This window comes from Silene latifolia, chromosome 5 (genome assembly GCF_048544455.1).
Source record: "Silene latifolia isolate original U9 population chromosome 5, ASM4854445v1, whole genome shotgun sequence".
In the NCBI taxonomy this organism is placed as follows: Eukaryota; Viridiplantae; Streptophyta; class Magnoliopsida; order Caryophyllales; family Caryophyllaceae; genus Silene; species Silene latifolia.
The window spans coordinates 4,560,135-4,572,723 of NC_133530.1; the positions used below are offsets into that span (position 1 = coordinate 4,560,135).

A 12,589-nucleotide genomic window follows, 5' to 3' on the forward strand; every position below is an offset into this window, starting at 1 on the left:
TTCAAAAAGTATAGCCTTAAGAAATATATAGTATGCAAATTTTTATAGTTTTTATCTATTTATAGTTTCCAAAACATATTTTATTATATTTGTATGCTAGACAATTAATTTTTGTATACATTTATATAGATTTAGGATCATATGAGAACTACCTTCCTATGACAATCATGAGAACCTCGTGTTCAGAACCTTTGTGCCAAAGGTACAACAATATTATACTAAAGGTTCGGAACTTTTATACAAAAGGTACCTAGGATAAAACAAAGTCAAATGAGTAATGGTTCATTTGTACTAGCTTAGATCCGGCTGGGTTCTGCTCCCCTAAAATAGCTTATTGACCCAAAATCATTAAATTTAAAGATAAGCACCAATTAAAACATGAATGCGCACCCTGCAAATAAAATTCTAAATTTTTCTCATTCAACCTCGTTTTCCAAGTAAGCTATACACCAATACCTAATATGCTCACTCCAAAATGGTGGTTTCCACTTCTCACAGGAAGTGCATCACGGGATAGATGATTACAATTTCGTGTATATAAAGCTGATATACCCCGTTTAATGCTATGGGATGATGGTCTAAAATATGGCATGTGATAGGTCGATTTATTATTGCCTGAAGCACAACGTAGTAGTGCACTGTACATTCCAATATTTAATCAACTTGAACAAACAAAACTAGCCACTCAAGCAACGTTGAATGAAGAAGAAAAAGACTAGTCAAGTTTATAATCAAAATTCAAAGGTTGTTTTTGGTATAAAGGTTCTAAATTTTTGGTATAAAAGATCTAAACCTTTAGTACAAAGGTTTTGAACATGAAATTCTCATGATTCTCATGGAAAAAAGATTCTCATAGGATCTCAACCCTAAAATATATAGTATGCGGATTTTTATATATTTTACGTGAAGCGGTTCCGCACTACTTTAGTGAAAATCACCTAACATTGAACCTAAATACCATCATACAAGTTATTTTATTAATCATTGTTGTAGTGAACAGTACACTCTGACGCAAACAAGTATTAGATTCATCGACCTCCAAGCTAGCCGGATCCAAGCCTCAACATTCTATACCGAGTTCAACCATCTTATCGGTCTGAACTTGAACACAAATCAGCTCGGTTACGCTTCTAAATAGAAGGGTGGAGCAGATAGTTTTTATCGACAACGCGTAAAGGGCGTGGGAAGAAGAAGAAGTGAAGGTTGAAATACCATTTTTATTATCTATTTGCAAAATTATTAGGAGGAAAGAACATGTAGAGCATTGCGTTCTTCACAATCTATTGTCCCACCAGTGCCATTGGAGTCATATAATTACAATGGACATTCACTTTCGCATGTGGCTTTGGATCGAGACTATTCTCACCCGTCCACATATTTGATCGAGACTATTCTCACCCGTCCACATATTCGGGTGTTGTAGTTCAGGTCACTTCGGGTCTCGGGTCGGTTTTTCCAGGTCGGGTCAATCGGATCGGGTTGCTTTTGCCAGGTCTAATAATACCAATGTGTCAAGAATATGGAACGATATAATTGAACGACTTGCCTTTCTCATTAATCATATGAAGGTATTTATAGTAATACATACGACGCCCTAGGTTATACAACCTAGGCCCAATACGACATATAATAGAACCCGACAACATACATATAATAACTCCGTTACCCCCCTTCAAGTTGGAGCGTACGGATTGTAAATGCCCAACTTGGACACTAAGGATGTAAATTGAGCAACACCTAAAGCCTTCGTGAGGGCATCCGCGAGCTGGAGCTTGGTAGATACATACGACGGTGCTATAAGGCCATCTTTAATAGCATCACGAACAAAGTGACAGGCAATATCAATGTGCTTTGTCCTTTCGTGAAAAACAGGATTACGAGCAATGTGCAACGCAGACTTACTGTCACAAGATATAGGTACGGCAGCGGAATGTGGAATACCCAAGTCCAGGAGCAAACTAGTTAGCCACTTTATTTCACAAGTAATAGCAGCCAACGAACGGTATTCAGCCTCAGCTGAGGAAAGCGATACTGTGGCCTGTTTCTTTGTTTTCCATGAGATAATAGAGGTCCCTAAGAAAACAATCCACCCAGATAACGAACGACGAGTCATAGAGCACGTGCCCCAATCAGAGTCACACCAACCACACAGTGTCAAATTGGCATCACTCCGTAAAAGAATTCCTTGCCCAGGGGTACCCTTCAAGTACCGTACAGTCCGAAGTGCCGCGTCCCAATGAGCCGTTTGAGGCGCGTGCATGTATTGGGATAGGATATGAACAGCATATGTAAGATCAGGACGAGTAACGGAAAGATAAACTAACCGTCCCACCAAGCGACGATACGGCTCTGGGTCAGCTAGTACCGAGCTGGTCGAGTGACCCAAAGTATGATTCTGCTCAATGGGAGTGGGAGCAGGCTTGCTGCCGAGATAACCAACCTCGGAGATGACATCCAAGGCGTACTTACGTTGACACAAAAATATTCCCTCGTTGTTACGAGCAACTTCGATGCCAAGGAAATATTTTAAGGCACCCAAGTCCTTCATGTGAAAGCACTCATGAAGGTATGTTTTGAACCGTGAGACAGCATCCACATTATTGCCCGAAACAATTAAATCATCGACATAAATCAGTACATGAAGTTGTACCTCGTCCTGGACAAAAGTGAACAACGAATAATCAGCATAACTTTGCTTGAAACCATACCCTTTCAACGCAGTTCCCAATTTTGCAAACCAACAGCGAGGTGCCTGCTTAAGGCCATACAACGACTTACGTAACCGACAAACCAAGCCTGGAGTAGGAGAGTGAAAACCAGGAGGCAATCGCATATAGACTTCCTCATCCAAGTCACCATGAAGGAACGCATTATGAACGTCCATCTGATGTAGAACCCAATTTCGAGCCGCAGCAACGGCAAGAAATGTGCGCACCGTACTCATCTTTGCTACAGGAGCGAAGGTCTCTGCATAATCAACACCTTCCGTCTGATGATTACCGAATACAACCAAGCGGGCTTTCAAACGTTCAATCGTTGCATCAGACTTGTATTTAATTTTATACAACCACTTGCTACCAAGAGCTTTCTTTCCTGGGGGCAACTGTTCCAGGGTCCAGGTCCCGTTATCAATTAACGCACGCATTTCCAATTCCATAGCTTTCCTCCACCCGTCATCTTTGACGGCCTCTTTGAACGACCGTGGCTCAATGTGACTTGCCACAGCTGTCATGTAAGTACGATGGGCAACAGAAAATTTAACACTATTTACATAATGAAGAAGAGGATACGGCATACCTGAGAGAGGCGGTGACACAGTGACGCGATTGGAGGAGGATGGACTACTACCATGCAAAGTCTTTTCGACAACAAAATCGCGAAGATTAGAATTCGGAATTTTTACGCGATGACCACGACCAAGAGCTGGCTCAGTCACGGCTTGATCAGTGCTCACGGCCTGGTCAGTGCCAACACCGAGACCCGGAGTGTTGCTGGCAGCCTCCTCGGCTGGACCCGTGGTGACCGTGGGCTGCTCATCACCAGGAGCATCAGTCACAGGCTCACGAGAGTCATCATCAGCCCAATCAATAATAAACCCGTCATCATCGTGGGAAGTGGGCTGATCGTGCACTGCTGAGCTGAGCCCATCACGGTACGGAAAACAATCTTCATAAAACGTGACATCTCGGGACACAAAAAAATCACGAGTATCCAGATCATACAAGTACCATCCCTTCTTACCATACGGGTAACCCAGAAATACACATTTACGACTCCGACTAGAAAATTTGTCGGACTTTGCCTTCTGATTATGGGCGAAGCACAGCGAGCCAAACACTTTAAGACGGTCAAACGGAGGAGGTGAATTAAATAATACCTCATACGGAGTTATACCACCAAGTAAAACAGACGGAGTACGATTAATAAGATGGGCAGAAGCAAGGGCACACTCACCCCAAAACTCGATGGGCAGTCCAGCATGGAATCGTAATGCGCGCGCCACATTTAATATATGTTGGTGTTTGCGCTCAACCCGCCCATTCTGCTAAGGTGTACCAACACAAGACGAATGAAACAATATTCCTTGCTCCTTAAAGTACGACTGAAGGCAGTTAAATTCAGTGCCATTGTCACTCCGGACAACTTTAATTACACTGGAGAACTGACGAGAAATCATAGCCACAAATTGCATAAATTTTGCATATACTTCCGTTTTATTATGTAACAAATAAATCCAAACAGCACGTGAGAAATCGTCAACGATTGTAAGAAAATAACGCGCCCCACACGAGGATGGAGGATCATACGGTCCCCATAAGTCACAATGAACAAGTTCAAACAAACAGCTGCTTTTATTATTACTTATGGGAAAACTATTACGCACATGTTTTGCACGATGACAAACTTCACACGGTTTTGTCAAAGTGTCTTTGCTAGTACGAACAAACGAAAGTAAATGAACTACTTTAGAGGACGGATGTCCCAATCGATAATGCCATAAATCCACAAGCGAGCCAACAGAAACATTTCTTGTAACAATCTCCGGTTCTTGACGCAGGTAGTATAGTCCATCCAATCGGTCACCCTTGCCAATCGCCGCTCTCGTATGACGGTCCTGTATAATACAATTTTGTGCATTAGTAATAAGCTCACAAGCAAGGCTGTCACTTAATTGTGACACGGAGATCAAATTACATCGTAAATTAGGGACATAAAGAACGGAATCAAGAACAATAAGCGGAGTAAGGACAACACGTCCCACTTGAGAGGCGTTTATTTGTGTGCCATCCGGGAGTCCCACAACGCGACTGTCAACCTGACGAGGGTTGAGAAGACAAGAATAATTACCCGTAACGTGGTGCGAGCACCCCGTATCAATAATCCACTTACCAGCGAAAGTATGGCTCGGCGTACCATACACGATCACGTCCTCTTTCGCTTTTCCATCAACGGCAGCAGCATGAACCATGCTAGGTGACTCCTGCTTGTGCTCGGCCTGAGCACCATCCCCACGACCAGCACCACGGCCGCACGGTGCGCCCTCCACCACGGCCAGAGCCTCCACGATTGCTGCCACCCCCTTTTCCCGAAGCTCCTCTATACGGCTTTTTAATACCCTTCAGGTCATACCACCAATCAGGAAGTTCTTCCATTAAATCAAAACACATGCTACGATCATGACCCTTACGATTACAATTATCGCAAAGGAGTTGTTGACGCTCAGTTCGAGTAAGTTCGGAGGAGGGACGAGGCAGTAGAGGACGAGGCTCAACATTACGAACGGCAAAATTGGAGACAGCCGTGGTGTTTTCAACAGACCGGTCATTAACCCGCACCCGCTCTTCTTGAGAAATAAGATGGAAGGCTCGTTGATGAGTAGGCAGGGGAGTTTGAGATAACAGAACAGACCTCAAATACCCATATCGTGAGGTAAGGAGGCCGAGGAGGAATTGGTGTAGACGATCAGAATCACGCCGTTCAGCATATTGTTTACCGATGTTACAATCGCACTTACGACACGTGCAGGTGATTATGGGTTCAAATGTATCCAATTCATCCCACAATTGACAAAGTTTACCATAATACGTAGCAACCGGCATCGACTCAGTTTGTCTACATTCATGAAGACCGGACTTAATTTGCTGGATACGGGGACCATCAACAATACTAAATCGATCGTTAATGTCATCCCATAACAATTTGGGATTCTCGTAATTAGGTAGGAGAGATTTTACCTCGGGTTCAATAGTATTCATGAGCCATGACACAAGCAGCGCCTGAACAGTGTCCCAATCCTCCGGAGTACAGGGAGGTTTAGGTTCGTTTATGGTGCCGTTAAGAAAGCCAAACTTGCGCCGTGCTTTGAGTGCAGTACGAACGGAGTACGACCAATCATCAAAGTTATTTAGATTCAGACGGACATCGGTGATACGGTCTCCAGGTTTGTCGTTCTGACCGACAAAGTAAGGAGAAGAGGGTTCAATTTTTGTGGGTACGGACGAATCAAGAGCATCGCCAGACATGGCGGCTACGATTTTAGGGTTTATGATTTTAATTTTGTTTTGTAACCTGATACCATGTCAAGAATATGGAACGATATAATTGAACGACTTGCCTTTCTCATTAATCATATGAAGGTATTTATAGTAATACATACGACGCCCTAGGTTATACAACCTAGGCCCAATACGACATATAATAGAACCCGACAACATACATATAATAACTCCGTTACAATGTCCAATGCAATATACTCTTCGGTGGCTTTGAAGACTGTTCTCATGACAGACGGAGAGTCATATAATTACAATGGACGTTCACTTTCGCATGTGGCTTTGGATCGAGAGTCGAGACTATTCTCACCCGTTCACATTTGATCGTGCTGACGTCGACAATGAAGCTTTCAAAGATTACGCAGTGTACTACGAATAGTGAGATATTTTAGCGACGACTTGGGTTGGTCACGCCAAGTAAAGTCAAGATTGATCTCTAATTTTAGTAAAGATAAATAATTGATTGTAATAGATGAAAGTATATAGATTTAGACATTTTATTTGTGCTCTAGCGATAAATTCAAATATAATTATCAATACTTGGTGTCGACCATGAAAACATCAACTACATTGTATACTTCAATAACCCCACCCTTTGTTTTGACTAATCAAACCCACCTTCAGTTCCTATGTGCATTACTTATACTGTTCTACACCTTGTCGTAAACATATAAATTTGTCTGGTCTTTCGTTTTGGCAATAAGTTTGTATTTGTCGGGAACCATCAATACGTTGTATCAACTCACAAGTTGTTCCTAAACAGTTCACTCGGTTTAAATATGACTGAATAATATGGGTCGTCCTCGATTCAAACTCAATGACGCAAAATTAACCTAAAACCGTGTTAGACCTACTTCTAACAAATCCAGAGTAAAAATATCCCTGCGGCTGCGATTCAACAATTGGTCTCCCTTGTGACGGGTCACCATTTGTGGCGGATATTTTGTGAGTTAAAATGGTAACAAAATGGGTTAGTGGAGAAAGGGGATCACATGAATATTGTTGCAGAGAGAGAAAAAATGGGTACTTTGTGAGGTAAAATGGTATCCGTCACTCCAAAGTGACGGATATTGTTGGTCACAAATGAGATTTTGTGGCGATTCAAATAGATAGTTATCTATTGCTTTATTTGTGAGGGAGTTCAAACATGACTCACTATTTTATGCAGAGAGTAACCTAGCTAGTAGCAAATGGTAGAACTCACTACCCCAAAATTTCAGAAATTACATGGTTAAAATTATCGATTTTAAATACCCAAAATTCTTATATATAAACCTTAACTAGTTTTGTGACCCGTGAAATTCACGGGTTGTTCTGTTTCTAGTGTAATACTTTAGTGATTTAATACAATAACATACTACGATCAATTCAATTTACGGTTTTCATGTTTTAAGGGTTGTATAAATTCAGTTAGTCTTTTATACAACAGTTTATCAGAAATTAAAATGTCATACATTAGATATACTAAGATACCCCTATCAAAACTAAAGTAACTCAATGCAAGCTAAAATGAATTAATAATATAAGTATTCATATAATCAAATTAAACAAAACTATATTATCAAAAAAAGATCCCCAAAGATAAAGCACCCTCACAAATTAGATATCAAAATTTCATCAACAATTCTGAAAATAACATAAAACACACAATTAGAAATGTTATGACAAAACTAACATTTCATACCCCCATAAAATTGAAGCTAATACAATAATAAATTGCGGAACTAAAAATTTTAAAGCAACAACAACTTGAACAGCAATTGGATCATTATTGCCGAATATTTCACCTATTAAACAATATTATACAAAAAATGTTATGTCATCCCCTCAAATTTTCCCCCTTTTAGCCATATTTTTGTGATATTTCAAAATATATATAATAAATGCTCAAAAATTTATTAATCATCCACGATTCCACGTTGATGTCACCAATCTTTAGTTAGTATGTAAAATATAATTGTTTAAGCAATCTTAGTATTTCACTTCTCCTTATAATCTTCTTTATTCAATAAATCATACCTATTAAAAAAAAGTAACACAATAATAGTGGAATTTGTTTTATGCAATATTATCGTTATTAACTTAGTTTCACCTTAAGTAATGAAAAAAAAAGGGAATGATAATCAATTCGTAGAGATGTAAGGCTCTGTTTGGCACGACACTTCAGGTAGCTTATTTGACCAAAGTAGGTTATTTGACCAAAATTTCAGCTACCTGCTGATTTTTTTTGCAAGTGTTTGGCAAGTAGCGTATTTGGTCAAATAAGGTACCTGAAATGAAATGCTACCTCAGGTAGCATTTAAGAAATCAAGTACCTGAAATGACTTATTTTCATTTTGTACCCCTTTATTTTATAATATTAAATAATTTTCATATCTTTTTACGTCATTTTACCAAAATCAGCTACCTTTTCAGCTAGTTTGTCAAACACATTTTTATATAATCAGTTACCTTATCAGCTCGTAATTTTCAGCTACCTTATCAGTTACCTTATCAGTTACCTTATCAGTTACCTTTTCAGTTTTCAGCTACCTTTTCAGGTTTCAGCTACCTTTTCAGGTATTTTTGCCAAACAGAGTCTAAGTATATTTACCTTGGAAGAGCTTAACACAATAAATAATCTTGATAGCACCTAAATGAGAACAAAACAAACACATACGCGAAATTGAAAATGTGATGAACACTTCATAACCCAATGAAACTTCCATAAAAAAAATAAAAAAAAAATTAGTTAATAATATCGGTGACACATACCATTCTACTAACGATAGAGATAAGAAATTTTTTGCTTACAAATTTTGCCTTCCATAAAAAATATATAAACAATAGAGGATGCGTTTTATGGCTATTAAATATTATTTTTTCATTATTATCAAATTTAATATAGGTATAAATAAAGATCAAGTTCATGACTTTTGAACATCCATTTTTCATTATTATGAAGTTTAATATAAATATAAATATGGGAAAATGAGAAATGGTATGTAAAAGGTTTGCATTATTATTATTATTATTATTAATTTTTTTCTTACAAACTCCACTTTGCATGAAAGTCGTTTAAAAAGTTATCTTGTATATGTAATTAAAATATGACATATTGATGATGATAGATATTTTGGTTTTCCTTTTAATTATATTTATAAATTTGTAGATATTAGTAGCTTTATAATCCAAATTATTAGATTTTTTATTTACTACATATCAGACCTTTTAGCTACTATCTTTATGGTTAAGGAGGAGTTAGATGAACAAATTGAATGATTTAAATGATGAGAGCAAATTCTTAATTTATTTTTATAATTTAAATCATGATCTTATGGTTTCCACACAAAAATTAATATTACTAAACCTTATAATGAGTTTTAATAAATTTATTAAAGTAGCCTTAATATTAACAATATAAATTAATAGAATTTAATTATGATAATCCTACATGGCAAAATATTAAATGTATTAAGTTGTCTTTTAACTATATAGTATAGATAGATTATATAGATTTATAGACGTGGCATTCGTAATGCACGCGTAGCTTTTTATTCGCCTATGTGGCTTTGTCTACGTGGCCTTTTAAGATTACCCTTTTAATATAATTTTATAGATATAAGTATAAAATAATATTTGAAAAATTCGCTACATCGAAATATTTTATTTCTAAATTCGTTCCTGATTTTAAGGCGTTCACAATTTCACATGGCACATTTAACAGTAGTATTAAGATTCTATTTTGGTGATAGTGATATGACACAAAATAGTACGAGTAGTATTTGATATAGATTACAATGGACATTCATTTTCACATGTTGCTTTCAAGACTATTCTCACCCATCCACATTTGATTGCGCAAAGCTTCGACGATGAAACTTTCGGAAATGGATCCTCTCCATTTCCTTTCTCTCCATTTCCTCTCACAATCTCTTTAAAATAATAATTTCCCCTTTCACCTTCATTTTCCTTTATCTTTATGCGTAAATTTAGAACCGTTAGATGTTGTGTACATGCGATCCGCACCGTTAATAGGAACTTGCCTCTCCATTTCTTTTTAGGAAATGGAGAGGAAATGGGCTCGAAACTTTCATAGAACATGCAAGGGCCTAAAATATTTTACTCCGTAAATGTGTGCCCTATACTACATGCACTGCTCACAATTTTAAAGTTGGTGTGTCCAAGTCAGAAATTTTCATTTTTTTTAAGTTTGGATGGTGATAGGGAGCCACCGGTGACACCAAATTTCGGCGCCACCATAATTAAAGAAAAAGAATAATATAAAGACAAAATGTTAGTTTTTGTTTTTGGGCCAAAATTTCAAGGATAAATTTGTAATTTTATTCAATCAAAATTACTCTCTTAACTAAACTAAATTTTGTATCATTAATATTTTATATCAAAACAATTTAATTCATATTAACCTAATTTGTATACCAAAGTTGGCTGGTGTGAGTGGTAAGACTCTCATCTCTTAAACAAGTGGTCAGGGACCCCATTAAATTGCCTTCAGTATCCCGGAGGAGATTGCCACAGCTGTCGGTAGGGGATGCTCCTGGTCAACACCAAAAAAAAAATATTAACCTAATTTGTATTAACTTATCTCCATCAATAATTACATTTTTTTCATCACTGTTTCGCTTCATCTACTTATCCGTTTATCATTGATTCGATTCACGTTCTTTATCTACTTCAGGTTCATCAGCTACTTCATTTATCATTGTTTCGTGTTCTTCATCTAGTTCGATTGAAGAGACGAGTTAGAACGGACACAAGCTTAGACCTTGACAAATCGATTTACCAAAATTTTTGCCACTGTGCTTTGTTGTTTACCATCTCACCAATTCACTATCAATTCACTACATATGGATGCATCACATCACCATGGCCACTGTTGAAACCCTAAAACGACAATTATCACTAACAAGCTTCACCTCGTCAGTCTGAAGGAATGCACAGACCGCCATGAAAGAGTAATAGAAGCTTCGAGAGACGAGAAAAGATTTTAGTAAGAGAAATTAGAGAGAGCGAGGTAAATAAACTGTGTATTATTATTAGACAATGAATTGGTTTACACAGCATAAATAATATCATTTATATACAAGAATTAGTCAACTAATGATTGACTAGCAACTGAACTAACCAACTCCAACACCCCCCCTCAAGTTGGAGGATGGTGAAACCAACCCCAACTTGTCACTGAGAATATGATGTTGAGTACCAGAGAGGGATTTAGTCAATAGATCAGCAGGTTGGGACAAAGAAGGAATGTAAGACAAAGTAATGAGACCACCAACAAGCTGTTCTCGGACAAAGTGGCAATCGAGATCAATATGCTTCGTCCTCTCATGGAACACGGGGTTCCTGGCTATGTGAATGGCAGCCTGACTATCACAGTGAACAGGGACAGGAAGCAAGTCAGGTACATCAAGTTCGGCCAACAAACGTGTAAGCCAAGCAAGCTCTGCAGTAAGTCGTCGAAAGGACCTATATTCTGCTTCAGCGGAAGAAAGGGAGACTGTATGTTGTTTCTTGGACTTCCAAGATATCAGGCTCCCACCAAGAAGAATAACATACCCACTAACTGACCTTCTAGTGTTGGGACACGCTGCCCAATCAGCGTCACAGTAACTTTGTAATGTAAAAGAAGCAGTATTATTAAGAAGAATGCCTTGAGAAGGAGTAGATGAGATGTATTTGAGAACATGGAGAGCAGCATTCCAATGAGGCAATCTAGGATCAGACATATACTGACTTAAGTGTTGAACGGCAAAGCAAATGTCAGGTCTAGTATGAGATAGAAAGTTGAGCTTCCCTATCAATTTTCGGTAGAGAGAAACATCAGAGAGAGTAGCCCCTTCACCAGCTACGAGTCTGTCAGATGGATCTAAAGGACTGACAGCTGATCGGATGTCTTGACAATCAAACTCCTTCAATAGATCATGAATAAACTTTTGTTGAGTAACAGCCATCCCACCAGGAGCGGGAGTAAACTCCAGGCCTAAGAAATAATGCAAACTTCCCAAATCCTTGATTTTAAAACTATCATCAAGAAAAGACTTCAAGGATGTAATTTCAGAGAGATCATCACCCGTGATCAAAATATCGTCCACATAAACAGCTATGTAAACTCTCGAACTTGCAGTAATTTTGGTGAACAAAGAGTAATCATTTAGAGATTGAGAGTAGCCTCTGGATTTCAAAGCAATACTAAGTTTTGCATACCATTGCCGCGAAGCCTGTTTTAAACCATAAAGAGATTTTTGCAATTTGCAAACAAGTTTAGAATCTGAGACAGTGAGGCCAGGAGGGGGCTTCATGTACACATCCTCATCCAAATCCCCATGTAAGAAGGCATTGTTTACATCCAACTGGAAGATGGACCAACCCTTCTTGACAGCAACTCCAACTAAACTCCTTATGGTAGTCATCTTAACCACAGGAGAAAAAGTCTCATGGTAGTCTATGCCCTCTCTTTGAGTGTAGCCTTTAACCACTAAACGAGCTTTGTACCTTTCAATAGTGCCATCAGATTTATGTTTCACTTTAAACAC

At 38.3% G+C, this 12,589-nt stretch overlaps 1 protein-coding gene across 1 annotated transcript; it reads right to left on the reverse strand.

The window, feature by feature from the left end:
• Positions 1-4,970: 4,970 nt before the first annotated feature.
• Positions 4,971-6,023, reverse strand: LOC141654699 (uncharacterized). The gene has a single exon (XM_074461821.1). The coding sequence runs from the start codon at positions 6,021-6,023 to the stop codon at positions 4,971-4,973; it is 1,053 nt and encodes a 350-aa protein (XP_074317922.1).
• Between the last annotated feature and the right edge of the window lie 6,566 nt (positions 6,024-12,589).